Here is a 16,887-nt window from a genome sequence, read left to right as displayed (position 1 = left end):
TGTAGTTGTTGATTACTTCTAACAGTTTTCCAATGGATTCTTTGGGGTTTTCTATATATAAGATCATGTTGTCTGCAAACAGCGAGAGTTTCACTTCTTCCCTCCCTATTTGGATTCCTTTTATTCCTTTTTCTTGCCTGATTGCTCTGGCCAGGACCTCCAGTACTATGTTAAATAAGAGTGGTGATAAAGGGCATCCTTGTCTCGTTTCTGTTTTCAGGGGGATGGGGTTCAGTTTTTGCCCATTGAGTATGATGTTGGCTATGGGTTTGTCGTATATGGCCTTTATTATGTTGAGGTAGTTTCCTTCTATGCCCATTTTGTTCAGAGTTTTTATCATAAATGGCTGTTGGATTTTGTCAAATGCCTTCTCTGCATCTATTGAGATGATCATGTGGTTTTTATTCCTCAATTTGTTGATGTGGTGTATCACGTTGATTGATTTGCGGATGTTGAACCATCCCTGTGTCCCTGGTATGAATCCCACCTGATCCTGATGTATGATTCTTTTCATGAATTGCTGAACTCTGGTTGCCAAAATTTTGTTTAGGATTTTTGCATCTATGTTCATCAGTGATATTGGCCTGTAGTTCTCTTTTTTCGTGGTGTCCTTGTCAGGTTTTGGGATCAGTGTGATCTTGGCCTCATAGAATGTGTTAGGAAGTGTTCCATCTTCCCTAATTCTTTGCAATAGCTTGAAAGGATAGGTATTAAATCCTGTCTGAAAGTTTGGTAGAATTCCCCAGGAAAGCCATCTGGTCCTGGGGTTTTATTCTTTGGGATGTTTTTGATTGCTGTTTCAATCTCTTTCCTTGTGATTGGTCTGTTCAAATTGTCTGCCTCTTCTTGAGTGAGCTTTGGGAGATTGTAGGAGTCCAAGAATTTATCCATTTCCTCTAGGTTATCCATTCTGTTGGCATATAGTTTTTTGTAGTATTCTCTTATAATCTGTTGTATTTCTGCAGAGTCTGTTGTTATTTCTCCTCGCTCATTTCTGATTTTGTTTATTTGAGCTTTCTCCCTTTTTTTCTTTGTAAGTCTGGCTAGTGGTTTGTCAATTTTATTTATCTTCTCAAAAAAACAGCTCTTTGTCTCATTGGTCCTTTCTACTGCCTTTTTCGTTTCAATAGTATTTATTTCTGCTCTGATTTTTATTATTTCTCTCCTTCTGCTGACTTTGGGCTTCATTTGTTCTTTTGTCTCTAGTTCAGTTAGGTGTGCTTTAAGGTTGCTTATTTGGGATTTTTCTTGTTTGTTAAGATGTGCCTGTATTGCGATGAATTTTCCTCTTAATACAGCTTTTGCTGTATCCCATATGAGTTGGTATGGCATGCTATCATTTTCATTTGTTTCCAGGTATTTTTTTCTTTCTTCTTTAATTTCTTCAATGATCCATTGCTTGTTCAGTAGTGTGTTGTTTAGTCTCCACATCTTTGTGCCTTTCTCAGCTTTTTTCTTGTAATTAATTTGTAGCCTTATAGCACTATGATCTGAGAAGATGCTTGTTATTATTTCAATTTTTTTAAATTTGTAGAGGCTTGCCTTGTTTCCCAACATATGGTCTATCCTAGAGAATGTTCCATGTGCACTTGAGAAGAATGTGTATTCAGGGGCTGGCCCCGTGGCCGAGTGGTTAAGTTCGCGCTCTCCGCTGCAGGCGGCCCAGTGTTTCGTTGGTTCGAATCCTGGGCGCAGACATGGCACTGCTCTTCAGACCACGCTGAGGCAGCGTCCCACATGCCACAACTAGAAGAACCCACAACGAAGAATACACAACTATGTACCAGGGGGCTTTGGGGAGAAAAAGGAAAAAATAAAATCTTAAAAAAAAAAAAAAAAAAAAGAAGAATGTGTATTCAGCTCTTTTAGGGTGGAGTGATCTATATATGTCTATTAAGTCCAATTGTTTTAGTTTTTCATTTAACTCCACTATTTCCTTGTTGATTTTCTGTGTGGATGAGCTGCCCATTGATGTGACTGGGGTGTTGAGGTCCCCTACTATTATTGTGTTGTTTTTAACATCTTCCTTTAGGTCTGTTAATAGTTGCTTTATGAATCTTGGTGCTCCTGTGTTGGGTGCATAGATATTTATAAGCGTTATTTCTTCTTGATGAAGTATCCCTTTGATCATTATATATTGTCCCTCTGTGTCTCTCTTTACCTGTCTTATTTTGAAATCCACTTGGTCTGATATGAGAATTGCAACACCTGCCTTTTTTTCCTTGCTATTTGCTTGAAGTATTGTCCTCCACCCCTTCACCCTGAGTCTGTGTTTGTCCTTGGGGCTGAGGCGTGTTTCCTGGAGGCAACAAATTGTTGGATCTTGTTCTTGAATCCATTTTGCCACTCTGTGTCTTTTTATTGGAGAGTTCAATCCGTTCACATTGAGAGTGATTATTGATGCATGTGGACTTAATGCTGTCAATCTGTTGCTCATTATCTTGTTTTCCTGTGTTTCTTTTCCTGTGTGCTTTAGACGACCCATTTACTACTGCAATTTCTTATGCTGGGTTTCTTAGATTTTTCCTCATCTATGATTTGTGACTCTGTTCTGTACTTTATTTTAGTGTCTACCTTGAAGTTTGTATTTAGAATCTCGTGTATAATATAGTCTATTCTCTGGTGGTCTCTTACTTACTTGACCAATACTGATTTAGACCCTTTGCTCTTCCCCTCCTAAATAATTATTTTCATTTTTTATTCCAACTCGTCTTATTAATTTGTAGTTAGAGTGCTAAGATCGTCCTTGTTTTGGTAGTTTCCTTACTTTTACCCTAATGCTATAGTTGAATATTTGCTATCCTGTTCTGGTTCTATCCATCGGTCTCCCTAGTCTGTGGATTGTGTCCCCTTTCTCCCTTTTTTCTTTTTTCAAGTATGAGAGCCTTCTTGAGGATTTCTTGTAATGGAGGGCTTTTAGTTACAAATTCCCTTAACTTTTGTTTGTCTGGAAAAGATTTAATTTCTCCCTCATATCTGAAGGAAATTCTTGCTGGATAGAGTATTCTTGGCTGAAGGTTTTTATCCTTTAAAGCTTTGAATATATCACTCCATTCTCTCCTAGCTTGTAGGGTTTCTGTAGAGAAATCCGCTGACAGTCTGATAGGGGCTCCTTTATAGGTTATTCTCTTTTTTTCCCTTACTTCCCTGAGTATTCTCTCCTTATCATTCCTATTTGCCAACTTTACTACTATGTGCCTTGGGGTAGCTGTTTTTACATTGACAAATCTAGGAGATCTAAAACCCTCCTCTACACACATTTCTCTGTTGATCCCTAGATTTGGGAAGTTCTCTTCAATAATTTCGTTAAGCACACTTTCTGCTCCATTTTCCTTTTTCATATTCTCGGGAATTCCTATGATCCTTATGTTCTTACTCCTCATTGAATCCATTATCTCTTGGAGATTTTGCTCATTTTTTAAAAATTCTTAGTTCTCTTTCTTCCTCTGTCTGGCGCCATTCAGCCTGTCTGTCCTCGATTATGCTAATTTTCTCCTCTATGTTGTCTACACGGGCATTCAGGGAATCCGTATTCTGTTTTATCTGGTCCATTGTGTTTTTCATCTCAAGTAATCCTGTTTGACTCTTCTTTATGATTTCAATCTCTTTTGTGAAGTAACTCCAGAACTCGGCTTGTTTCTCTATCTTTCTCTCTACCTCATTGAGTTTTTTGATTATAGCTGCTCTGAATTCATTATCACTTACTTTACCTAATTCCAAGTCCTCAGGACTTAATTCTGTGTTTTTATTGTTTTCCTTCTGGTCTGGGGCTTTTATAAATTGCTGGATGGTAGAGGAGCGGTTTTTTCTCATGGTGGTAGAATTCAGTTGCAGTTACAGCCTGTCGCCACTAGATGGGGGTCGAGAGCGGCGTGTTATGAGCTCTCCGCCTTGGGGCAAGATGGCTGCGCCCACTGGCTTCGCTGGGGGGGAGGGGCTGTTACTCACATGCACTGGTCTGGGTTCAGATCAGTTCTGTTCTCTGGTATCCCAAGGCCCTTGATTTATGGGGTCCCCACGGATGGAAGCTTTCCCCCATCAGCGGGTCTCCACTGAATCAGCGGCAGGAGTCCTGGATGATCCCCCGGTTGCGCGGCCCTTCCCCCGCTCCTTCCCGACCCACGCCGCAGCGATCGCAGACTCTAGGGGAGGGAGCGATGTTCTCTCCTACCGTTCCAGCGCCTCCGAAGGTGTAAGCAAGGTTATGATGTCCTCCTTCTTGGAATTGTAGGTCTCTAATGAGCTGGCATTATTTTTGTTTTCTGAAATTCAGTTCTTCCAATCTTTTGTTGTATTTTGGAGGGGAGAGAATCCCGGGTCAGCTCACCCCACCATTTTGCTCCACCCCCTAATTACCTTCCTTTTTTTTTTAAATTGAGATTCATATTAGTTTACATCAATGTGAGATTTCAGTTGCACATTATTTCTTGTCTGTCACCACATAAGTGCTCCCCTTCACCCCCTGTGCCCATCCCCACCCCCTGGTAACCACTGGACTGTTGTCTTTGTCCACATATTTGTTTATATTCCACATATGAGTGAAATCATCTGGTGTTTGTCTTTCTCTCTCAGGCTTATTTTGCTTAGCATAGTTCCCTCCAGGTCCATTCATGTTGTTGAAAATGGGATGATTTCGTCTTTTTTTATTGCTGAATAGTATTCCATTGTATAACTACCACATCTTCTTTATCCAATCGTTGATCGATGGGCACTTGGGTTGCTTCCATGTCTTGGCTGTTGTGAAAAGTGCTGCAATGAACATAGAGGTGCTTATGTAACTTTGGATTGTTCATTTCAAATTGTCTGGGTAGATTCCCAGCAGTGGGATACCTGGGTCGTATGGTAGTTCTTTTTAGATTTTTGAGGAATCTCCATACTGTTTTCCATAATGGCTGCACCAGTTTGCATTCCCACCAGCAGTGTGTGAGGCTTCCCTTTTCTCCACATCCTCTCCAACATTTGTTGTTTTTTGTCTTGGTAATTACAGCCATTCTGATGGGTGTGAGGTGATATCTCAGTGTAGTTTTGATTTGCATTTCCCTGATTAGTGATGTTGAGCATCTTTTCATGTGTCTGTTGGCCATCTGTATGTCTTCCTTTGAAAAATGTCTGTTCATATCCTCTGCCCACTTTTAGATCGGGTTGTTTGCTTTTTTGTTGGTGAGTTGTGTGAGTTCTTTATATACTTTGGATATCAACCCCTTGTTTGATAAATGATTTGCAAATATTTTCTCCCAGTTGCTGGGTTGTCTTTCAATTTTGTTGATGGTTTCATTTGCTTTGCAGAAACATTTTAGTCTGATGTAGTCCCATTTGTTAAATTTTTCTTTTGCTTCCCTTACCCAATTAGACATGTATTCGAAAAGATGTGGCTAAGACCAATGTCAAAGAATGTACTGCCTATATTATCTTTTAGGATTATTATGCTTTCAGTTCTTACATTCAAATCCTTAATCCATTTAGAGTTAATTTTTGTCTATGGTGCAAGACAATGGTCTACTTTCAGTCTTTTGCATGTAGCTGTCCAGTTTTAACAACGTGATTTATTGAAGAGACTCTCCCTTCTGCATTGTATGTTCTTGGCTCTTTGGTCAAAGATTAACTTTCCATTAATGTGTGGTTTTATTTCTGAGCTTTCAATTCTGATGCATTGATCTGTTTGTCTGTTTTTGTGCCAGTACCATGCTGTTTTGATTACTATAGCTTTGGAGTATGTTTTGAAGTCAGGGATTGTGATGCCTCCAGCTTTGTTCTTTTTGCTCAGGATTGCTTTGGCTACTCATGGTCTTTTGTTGTTCCATATAAATTTTAGGAGTCTTTGATGTATTTCTGTGAAAGATGTTGTTGGGGCTGTGATAGGGATTGCATTGAATCTGTAGATTGCTTTAGGTAGTGTGGACATTTTGACTACGTTTATTCTTCAGACCCATGAACATGGAATATCTTTCCATTTCTCTATGGCTTCAATTTCTTTCAATAATGTCTTATAGTTTTCAGTGTACAGGTCTTTCACCTCTTTGGTTAAGTTTATCCCTAGATATTTTATTTTTGTTGTTGTTGTGATTGTAAATAAGATTGTTTCCTTGATTTCTTTTTCTGCTAGTTCATTGTTAGTGTATAGGAATGCAACTGATTTTTGAAAATTGATTTTGTACCCTGCAACTTTGCTGTACTTGTTGATTATTTCTAATAGTTTTCTGGTGGATACTTTATAGGGTTTTCTATATATAGAATCATATCACCTGCAATTAGCAAAAGTTTCACTTCTTCCTTTCCAATTTGCATTCTTCTTACTTCTTTTCTTGCCTAACTGCTCTGGCCAATACCTCCCATACTATGTTGAAGTAGGAGTGGCGAGAGTGGACATGCCTGTCTTGATCCTGTTCTCAGAGGGATGGCTTTCAGTTTTTCGCCATTAAGTATGAGTTGGCTCTGGGTTTGTCGTATATGGCCTTTATTGTATTGAGGTACTTTCCTTCTATACCGTCTCCCTTTTTATTGAGAGTTTTTAAAATGATAAATGGCTGTTGGATCTTGTCAAACGCTCTCTGCATCTACTGAGATGATCATGGGATTTTTATTCCTCACTTTGTTGATGTGGTGTATCACACCGATTGACTTGCAGATGTTGAACCATCCCTGAGTCCCTGTAATGAATCCCACTTGATCATGGCGTACGAGTCTTGTAATTTATTGCTGTATTCGGTTTGCCAATATTTTGTGGAGGATTTCTGCATCTCAGTTCATCAGTGATATTGGCCTGTAGTTCTCCTTCTTCTTGTCCTTGTCTGGTTTTTGTATCAGGACAAGGCTGACATCATAGAGTGCGTTAGTCAGTGTTCCACATTCTTCAATTTTTAGGAATAGTTTGAGAAGGATAGGCACTAAATCTTCTTTGGATGTTTGGTAGAATTCTCCAGAGAAGCCATTTTGGTCCTGGACTTTTGTTTTTTGGCTGGCTTTTGATTACTATTTCAATCTCTGTACTTGTGATTGGTCTGTTCAGATTCTCTGTTTCTTCTTGATTTGGTTTTGGGAGGGTGTATGAGTCTAGGAATTCATCCATTTCTTCCAGGTTATCGAATTTGTGGGCATATAGTTTTTCATAGTATTCTCTTATAATCCTTTGTATTTCTGCGGTATCTGTTGTAAATTTCTCTTCTTCCATTTCTATTTATTTGAGCCTTCTCTCTTTTTTTTCTTGGTGAGTCTAGCTAAGGGTTTGTCAATTTTGTTTATCTTCTCAATGAACCAGCTCTTAGTTTCATTAATCCTTTCTACTGTTTTTTTAAATCTCTATTTCATTTATTTGTGGTCTGATTTTTATTATTCCTCTCCTTCTGCTGACTTTGGGCTTTGTCTGTCCTTCTTTTTCCAGCTCTGTTAGGTGTACTTCAGGATTACGTATTTGAGATTTTTCTTGCTTGTTGAGGTGGGCCTGCATTGCTATGAATTTCCCGCTTAGGACCTCTTTTGCTGCATCCCATAAGAGTTGATATGTTATATTTTCATTTTCATTTGTCTCCAGGTATTTTTTAATTTCACCTTTGATTTCCTCAATGATCCAATGGTTGTTCGGTAGTATGTTGTTTAGTCTCCACATATTTCTGACTTTCCCAGTTTTGTTCTTGTGGTTCTAGTATTGTGGTCAGAAAAGATGGTTGGGATGATTTCAATCTTCTTAAATTTATTGAGGCTTGGCTTGGTTCCCAACATATGTTCTATCTTTGAGAATGACCCATGTGCACTTGAGAAGAATGTATATTCTGCTGTTTTCAGACGGAATGCTCTCTATATATCTATTAAGTCCATCTGATCAAGAGTTTTATTTAAATCTACTATTTCCTTGATATTTTGTCTGGATGAGCTGTCCATTGATGTGAGTGAGGTGTTGAGGTCCCCTACAACTATTGTATTGCTGTTAATTTCTTCCTTTATGTCTGTTAATAATTGCTTTATGTTCTTTGGGGCCCCTATGTTACATGCATATATATTAATAAGTGTTACATCCTCTTGGTTGAATGTCCCTTTTATCATTATATACTGTCCCTCTTTGTCTATCTTTGTCTTTTTTAACTTGAAGTCTGCTTTGTTTGATAAAAGTATGGCAACACCTGCTTTCTTTTGTTGGCCATTAGCTTGGAGTATTTTCTTCCATCCCTTCCCTCAAAGCCTGTGTTTGTGTTTGTAGCTGAGTTGCGTTTCCTGGAGGCAGCATATTGCTGGGTCTTGTATTTTAATCCATCCAGCTACTCTGTGTCTTTTGATTGGAGAGATCAATCCATTTACATTTAGAGTGATATACATTTAGAGTGATATTGATATATGAGGGCTTCAGGCTGCCATTTTATCTCTTGTTTTCTGGTTGTTCTATGTTTCCACTGTTTCTCTTCCTTTGTATTTCTGACGGCCATTTCATTTTATTGGCTTTCTGAGGGAGATTTCTCACTTTTTGTGAATTGTGGCTCTGCTTTGATTTTTTGGTTAGTGGTTACCATGAGGGTTGTAGGAAAGATGTTGGAGATGTGATAGACCATTTCCTCATGGCCGCTTATCCCATTAACCTAAGCAGGTTCCTTCCCTTTCCTCTCCCCTTCTGAGTAACTGCTGTTAAAAAATTTTCTGTTTTTAATTTTGTGAGTTTGTAGCTAAGTTGAAGTGTTTACCATTACTTTTGATGCTTTCTTTCTCTTTCTCTTATAAGCTGTAATTGAGTCTTTGGTTCTCTGTCCTGGTAGAGAACACACGTTTCTTATCATGTCTGTCTATTTGTATCCTTGCTCAGAGCTTTGTAGACCTTTGCCTTTCTGTTGCCATTCTGAGGGCATCTTTGCTTATTTCTTGTAGGGGAGGTCTAGCAGCAATGAACTCCCTCAACTTCTGTTTATCTGGGAAAGATTATTTCTCCACCGTATCTGAAGGAAAGTTTTCCTGGCTAGAGCATTCTTAGCTGAAAGTGTCTGTCTTTCAGTATTTTGAATATATCATCCCATTCTCTCCTAGCCTGTAGAGTTTCTGCTGAGAAGTGCTCTGAAAGCCTATAGGATTTCCTTTGTAGGTTATTTCCTTCTGCCTTGCTGCTCCTAGTATTTTTTCTTGATCACAAACTTTTGCCATTTTTATAATTATATGTCTTTGAGAAGTTATTTTAGTGCTGATGAAGTTGGGCATTTGATTAGCTTCATTTATATGTAAATCTGAAACCATCCACAGTTTTGGTAAGTTCTCAGCAATTATTTCTTTGAACAAGCTCTCTGCTCCTTTCTCCCCCACTTCTCCCTCTGGAATACCTATAATCCTTATGTTGCTTTTCCTAATTGAGTTGGATATTTCTCAAAGAATTCCTTCCTTTTTTAAAAATCTTAGTTCTGTCTCCTCCTCCACCTGTAGAATGTCCACATTTTTACCCTCAAGAAGAATAATTCTTTCCTCCATAAGATCAGTTCTATTTACTGATTCTAGATTATGTTTTATTTCATCAATTGTGTTTTTCATATCCAGAATTTCTGCTTCATTTTTTTATAGTTTCAATCTCTTTGGTGAAGGGATTCATTTTATTGCTGAGCTCCTTGAATTGTCTGTGTTTTCTTGTAAGTCATTGAGTTTCCTTATGATGACTATTTTGAATTCTCTGTCATTTAGGTTGTATATTTCTGTGCCTTCAGTGTCAGTTTCTAGAGAATTCTCATTTTCCTTCTGGTCTGAATTGTTGCTGCAGTTTCTCATGGTGCCTGATGAACTAATCTTTTGTTGGGGCATTTGTGGTATTCTTAGGGCACAGATTCCCCCTGTTACTGCTGGGTGTGGGGGAGCAGGAGCAGTGTTCCTGGCCCCACCTCGTCTGCTGGGAGCTGTGTGTGTATTATGGGTGCTTACCCCAGCCTGGGGTGCGTTCAGGCACTTGTGTGGACTGTCCTTGTCAGGCCAGGCTTCCTCACTGGGCTAGGTCCACTCTGGAGCGTCAGGGGCCCTCTGAGCTCCCCCTCCCTGCCTGAAAGTGGTCACCAGTGGGATCAAAGCAACCGTGCCTACTTTGACAGCATCCTGGGGCCTGTTCCTCCTTTGGGGGCTCAGCAGCACTAGGAGTACTCATACACGTGCCTGGGGAGCATTTGCCCCAGCAAGTCGATCTGCTGAAGTCTTTGTTTATGGTCTGCAGTCTGAGGGGCCACTGTGCTTGGCGGGTGGGGCTTCCCTGCTGGGACCCGAGCTATGGCTGCTCCTTGACAGCACTGGGGCACAGCAGGCTCTCCCTCTCCACCAGGAAAGTGAACCTGAGTGGGCCCAGCTGCATGCCTATTCCCACAGCTGCCCAGGACGTGTTCCCTGTTTGGGGACTCAGCAGCACTGTGAGTGCTCACGGACATGCCTGGGAACCTTTTGCCCCAGCACGTAGATCTGCTGAGGCCTCTGTTTACAGTCCACAGCCTCAGTTCACTAAGTTGCTGTGCTTGGAGGGCGGGGCATACCCACTGGGACCTGAGCCTTGGCTGGTCCTTGGTGGCACAGGGGCAATAGTGGGCTCCCCCTCCCTGCTGGGAGAGTGACCACAAGCGCAAGCTAAGGGTTACCACCACCTCTTCTTACAGATGTCCTGGTGTGTGCTCCCACTTTTTGGGCACTTGCACCAGGTTAGCAAGCGTTGGTGTGCATGACAGCGCTACTGGGAGAGAGAAGGTGTGCTCATCTATTTCTGCCACTTCCCAGGGGGCCAGTCCATCCACCCTCAGATGTATAGCTGCCTGTGTTCTCAGGCATCCTGTTGTGCTGTGTGGGCTTCCTCTGTTGGTCAGGGAATGTCCAGGTAGTTGTAGTTCAAAGGGGGAGTGATGAAGGGAACAGCTCACTCCCCCATGTTGCTTGGAAGTCCAATGTTTACTTTCATCACTGCTGTATCTTCAGAGCCCAACCACATAGCCTATCACAGACAAGATACTCAATATTTGTTGAAGAATGAATAGATGAATGAATTTATATACTTTTTCAATATCCCTAAGGACCAATGCAATTTTTATTCTCTCTCTTGCTCAGCTGCTGGCTCCGCTCAGAAAGTGGATTTATATGGGGCTTCCTTGGACCAGTCTGTGCCATCTGCTCTGTGAGTGATGACTTCAGAGCATCCTTAATGCTCAGCTGAGGGTCATTAGAAGGGCAGAATTATAAGGGGTGGATGAGCTGGAATATCCTTGGGTTGTCATGGATTTGGTTTGGTTTTCTGAGACTGCTCCAAAAACTACAAACTCTAACACTTTTACTAAATGTGGAAACTACCTAAGAATGGAATTGATGTTGGACAGGCTAGGATACAGAAACAGATTGGAATTTTAATCAATAATCCTTCTGTGGTTTCCTGAAGGTCAACTTTGTTTTATTTCTGATGACTCTCTGGATGTTGAAAAGCAGACTCTCTTCCCTCAACAGTGATGTGTCCACCCTGCAGGATACAAGGTAAGCCGGAGGAGAGGGTGACAGCCCACAGCCACGTGTGGTCCCAAGAGTGAAGCCATGTGCCTCAGCAGCCCCTGCTGCCCCTTCTCAGGGTCTTCTGAGAACCCAGAGTAAACAGACCCAGCTATGCTTCTGTGGCAGCCAGCTCAGATTCAGGGGTGTGTGGCTGACATGACAGCCAAAATGTTCCGTCCATCTCTAAGCCCAGACTGTTACTCCCTCAGCAGCAGGAAGAACGGACATTGGTTGATAAACATTCTTTGGAGTTTTATCAGCAGTCCCATGACAAAAGTGCAAAGAAGACTTATGTTCCCATGAAGCACTTAGAAAACTCTGTGCCTGCTCCCACACCAGCCTACATTTTCACACAACACCATCAGTTCAGGTTACTTCTCACCCGTCGTCCATTCCTCTCTCTGGAAAGAATCCTAGTCAACATCAAATCTAGGAGGTTGGGCAGCCATTTGCTCCAGGAACCCGTGTGGAAGCTTAACGATGTTTCTTCTATATTCCTATCATCATCCTTTCCAAATGGAAATAGAATGTTACATTTGTTATTTGTTATGCTCAGGCCCCAGCACAGAGCCCGATGCATGGTACCTCCTCAGTAGTGTTGACTGAGTGAAAATAGGGATCCCTGTGGAGAGTCATAAAATTTTTGAAGCTTACATTTCAAGTATCACTATCCTCCTCAATCTAAATCAAACTGCCCTCCTGTACCTGAGTGCCGTTTCCATTGTGGGGAATCATTGATGGCAAAGGTCAAATATGATCACAGCGCAGCCTGAGAACTCATCACCAGCAGAGGAAGGCAGGAGCATCCATGGGGTGGAGATGTGAATGGCGTTGGTTTTGTTGCTCTGGGTGCCTCAGGAGCCTCCTTTCTCCTCCTCCACAGGATGCTGACTTTTAAAGCTACAGCTCAGCTCTTCATCTTGGGATGCACATGGTGTCTGGGAATCCTGCAGGTGGGTCCAGTTGCCCGTGTCATGGCCTACCTCTTCACCATCATCAACAGCCTGCAGGGTGTCTTCATCTTCCTGGTGTACTGCCTCCTCAGCCAGCAGGTACCACTATCCAGCTGCCGCCCAGGACTCATCCCATCCTCACCCCTCTCAGTGAGCTGATCCAGAGTATGCTTTTCCTCCGCAGGTTCGGGAACAATACGGGAAATGGTTCAAAAGGGTCAGGAAACCCAAAGCTGAGTCTGAGACTTTCACGCTTTCCAGCAGGGCCATGTCTGATGACTCCAAACCCATCACGGTATGATCATGCGTTGCTCCCAGAATACTTCACCAACTGATCTGCCCGAGCAGCCCATACCTATCACACTGGACAACCTGGGTGAACAGCAGATGATGCCCTAGGCTGGCTCACGTTTGACTTACTCCTGGACTCATTAACCATTAGCAGTGGTCTCAGTTTAAAAGTTTATTTTAATAAACATATTTTGCTTAGGGAACTGTGTTCCTCTTGACCTTTATACATCAGTGCTCTCACTGAACACCTGCTATGTGCTGTGCTTGGTTAACTAGATAAGCAAAAATCAATGACCCAAAATGGTGATGCATGTTCTACTCAGAGCCACATTGTTCTATCCTTCTCTGCACACCTTCTATCTCACAGTCACTCAGCAGCACTCACAAAAAGGGGGAAATGGAAGGAAATGATGCACATATTTATGAATTAAACAGACATAAGGGTTATCTGGCATTTTAGACTTTCTTAAAAAGACTTCCTCATATTTTCAACAGCTTCTACACTATGCAAAACCTTGAAGGAAAAGCATTAATGACATGGGATAATTCATGGCACAGATTACAAAGAACCAACACAGTGGTTTAATCTTACAAAGTCCTTTTACCTATGTTTTCTCAACTCTTCCATCTTCTATGAAATCCCTTGAGTCGTCCTTACCATTTAAAGGAGTCTAGGATTCTGTCAGGAAGTCCTTGTGCATTTCTCTTGTTACCTTGTTCACCCAGCACTGGTTCCATTGTTGAATCTTCTCTCTCCTCCTCCTTTCTCGGAAAATGTTCTCATCACCTATTTCACAGACAAAATCAAAGACATTACGATGCTTTGTATATTTCACACAATCCACCATACCCACCAAACGTCAGCGTGCATCCCCTCCACATTCCTGTGTCATCGACACAATTCCCTTCTCCTTCTGAAGACAATGCTTCCACCTGCTCTTTGGATCCCATCATTCCTGCCTTATCAACTATCCTCACGTTATTGTTCACACATTCTCTCTCTCTCTCTTCCTCCCTCCCTCTTTTGTTCCCTCACCTTCTCAACAGTGTTCTTGCCAAAGTTACGGAAACATGTTTAGTTTTCTTCCATTTTTCACACATGTACTACTTGGCCCTGTTCTAGCTACCAGCCAATAGTTGACTTTTCTCTGTGTCTCCATTTCCCTGCTTTAAACTCACTCCCTAACCCCATGCAATATGGCTTCTTTCGCCCATGATTCCACCAAAACATGTATCTCAGACCTACAGTGATCTCTGTGTTCCTAAAAGCCTTCTCAGAAACTTCTGACACTATTCCCCACCCCTTTCTCATGAAACTCTCCATCTTTATCCCCTATAGATTCTATTTACACACCCCTGCGTGTCTTTCTTCCATTCTCTCTAGCTTTTCTGTCTGTCTCCTTCATAGCTCCATCCAATGAGTTGGTTCCAGAAAAACTTCAGTTCTCATTAAATTCTTTCCTCCTAAACAATCACATCCATTCCTTCAATTCAGTCACATCTCGATGCAAATGATGCCTCTGTATGTTTCCCTAGGTCTGACCCTTCCTCTGAGATCTAGAGGAACATTTCCACTTACTTATTTGACATTTTTGATATCTCAAAAACACCTTCAACTCATCCTTCCTATATAAGACTTGCAATCTTTATCCTAATCCAATTCTTTCCCATGGCGTCTGTCTTTCTGAATGGCACTACATCCATCCTGTGACACATCTTTGAACCCTGAAAGTTACTCTTAACAATGATCTTACTCCCCATCACAACCTATTCATTATACAATGCTGTTCGTTTTTTTCTTAGGTTTCCCTTTTTTATTTATTCATTTGCTAAAGATGATTGACCCTGAGGTAACATCTGTTGCATTCTTCCTCTTTTGTTTCTCCCTAAAGCCTCAGTACATAGTTGTATATCCTAGTCATAAGTCCCCCTAGTTCACCTATGTAGGATGTCACCACAGCTTGGCTTGATGAGCGGTGTGTAGGGCCACCCCCAAGATCTGAATCGGTGAAACCCAGGCTGCTGAAGCAGAGTGTGCCAACTTAACTTCTATGCCACTGGGCCAGCCCCAATCCTGTTGTTGTTTGCTTCTCAGTATTCCCCGTATTTCCAGCTGGCTCAATCTCCATCACCAAATCCTTGCCATCTTTACTTGGCTGAACAACTGCACTATCCTCCCAACTGACCTGCCTTTTCTCCTCTTGTCACCGTCCAATGCATCCTGTACACAGAAGCCTGAAGGAGCTTTTCAAGCACAAATAGAATCGTGTCACTCCTTTGTTAAATCCATTTCATGTAGGACGAAACCCCAAATCCATAATCAATGAGAATTTGCTTGGGTTGTCTCCTGCTTACCTCTCCATCTTCATCTGCTGCATACTCACCATTGTTCCAGCCACATGAGATTTCTTTCAATTTTTTAAATTCACCATGCCTCCTTGGAACAAAGGCTTTGTACATGTTCCTTCTTCTTGAAACACTCTTATGTCTTCCTTGACTCAAAACTATATAGGCCTTCAGATCTCAGCTCATGTGTCAATTCCTCCAAGAAGCCTTCTCCGCCTGCTCAGAATAGGTCAGATTCTCTGGTTTTTCACTCTGATAACCACTGTGCCTTTCCCGCAGAGCATCTGTCAGAGTCATTTCATTCTGGTTTTTCACTATCTGGTTAATGTCTGTCTTCCCTCTAGATCTGAGCTGCAGCAGGCACCATGCTGCTTTTCCTTCCTATTGCATCCTCAGCATTTCACATAGGGCCACGCCTCTAGAAATGCTCAACGCATAATTGCTGCATGACTGATCACATTAACGAACGAACAAACTGCAGCTGCAGAAGAGGCAGGAACTGTCTTGTTTTCAATCTCTCTCCACGTCTAACACTTCCAAGTGCTCAATAGTTACTTACTGAACAAATGAACGAATGAATGAATGAACTTCCTGATCATGATGGAGGTAAAATATTAGAATAAATTATTGATCAGTTTAAGGTGCCTCTTTCTCTTGGGAATTTCAAGATAATTCTTTGTCTTAGTTATTGTTTTATTATTAACCATCATGACTACCTGTTAACACCCTAATATTTCTTTATGATCCAAGAGCTTGGTGTAAATCTTAGTTCCCAGACTGAAACAGGTCTGGAATGAAATTGCAGCTCTACCGAGTACTTGCCCTGTGAACTTCGTCAAATTGACAATCATTTTACATTCTCAATTGCCCCCTTCATCTCCCATGTACAAATGAGACAGTTTTCTGAGTCTCGCCCAATCAGAACTAATTAATTGCTTCCATTTGAGGCTTTCAAGTGAATCGTGCTTTGGTGGGAGGGGGATGACCATCCCCCCACAGTAAATGTTGCTTCATCCAAGGATGCACAATGTAACTGAGCAGGAGCGAATGCAGCATCCCTCAGTACAGCTGATGTTGAACACGTAAGGGAGGGTCCCACGGATCTGAGAGGCTCAATTCTCGCTGTTCCACAGGCCTGTCCCACTCAGGGCTTGCACTCATTCAGGAAGAACATAGCACTAATCCACACCTTTCTGTTTAGGGGGATGCTAACAGTATCTGTCCCTCATGTTCTTGAATCAGCTCAGCCTCAGCGAGGCCGTATCCTCATCCCTGGGAGCTAGTTCCCAGAAGTCCCTTAACCAAATCAGAGCTGCCCTCACTCCAGAATCCCAGAAAACTGATTCTTCCACATCTATACTTTGCATGTATTTATTCTCTCTTGCTGTTGGACCAAATTACCACAGACTTACTGCTGAACCCAACACACATTTATCTCACTGCTCTAGAAGTAGAAAGTCCCAAATTGGTCTTAGGGACCAAAATCAAGGTGTCATCAGAGCTGCGTTCCTTCTGGAGATTCTAGGGGAATATCCGTTTCCTCACCTTTTCCAGCTTCTAGAGGCTGCCTGCATTTCTTGGCTAGGGGCCCCTTGATCCACTCCATCATCACAGCCTGCAGTGTAGCATCTTCAGTCTCTCTGTCTCTCCCTCTCTGTTTCTGTCACTTGGTCCCCTTCCCCCGTTTGACTCTGCTGCCTCCTCCTTTCCCTTATAAAAACCCTAGGCATTACATTGGCTCACCTGGATAACCTTCCCATCTCAAGATTCTTAGTTTAATTATATCAGCAAAATCTGTTTTTTCATGTAAAGTAACATACTTACAAATCCAGAG

The 16,887-nt window shown here is 41.8% G+C and overlaps 1 protein-coding gene across 1 annotated transcript in view; it reads left to right on the top strand.

The window, feature by feature from the left end:
- Positions 1-11,036: 11,036 nt before the first annotated feature.
- Positions 11,037-16,887, top strand: part of LOC124232209 (adhesion G protein-coupled receptor E2-like) — a 7,085-nt gene continuing 1,234 nt past the window's right edge. The window contains exons 1-4 of the mRNA XM_046649180.1: positions 11,037-11,098; positions 11,357-11,448; positions 12,347-12,515; positions 12,601-12,711. Coding sequence (XP_046505136.1) covers positions 11,378-11,448; positions 12,347-12,515; positions 12,601-12,711 — 351 coding nt within the window. The 5' untranslated portion in view covers positions 11,037-11,098; positions 11,357-11,377. The remainder of the gene's footprint in view (positions 11,099-11,356; positions 11,449-12,346; positions 12,516-12,600; positions 12,712-16,887) is intronic.

This window comes from Equus quagga, unplaced genomic scaffold, assembly GCF_021613505.1.
Source record: "Equus quagga isolate Etosha38 unplaced genomic scaffold, UCLA_HA_Equagga_1.0 HiC_scaffold_322_RagTag, whole genome shotgun sequence".
NCBI lineage: Eukaryota > Metazoa > Chordata > Mammalia > Perissodactyla > Equidae > Equus > Equus quagga.
Note: the sequence above shows the minus strand (reverse complement) of the source record. Positions and strands in the feature narration are given on the sequence as shown.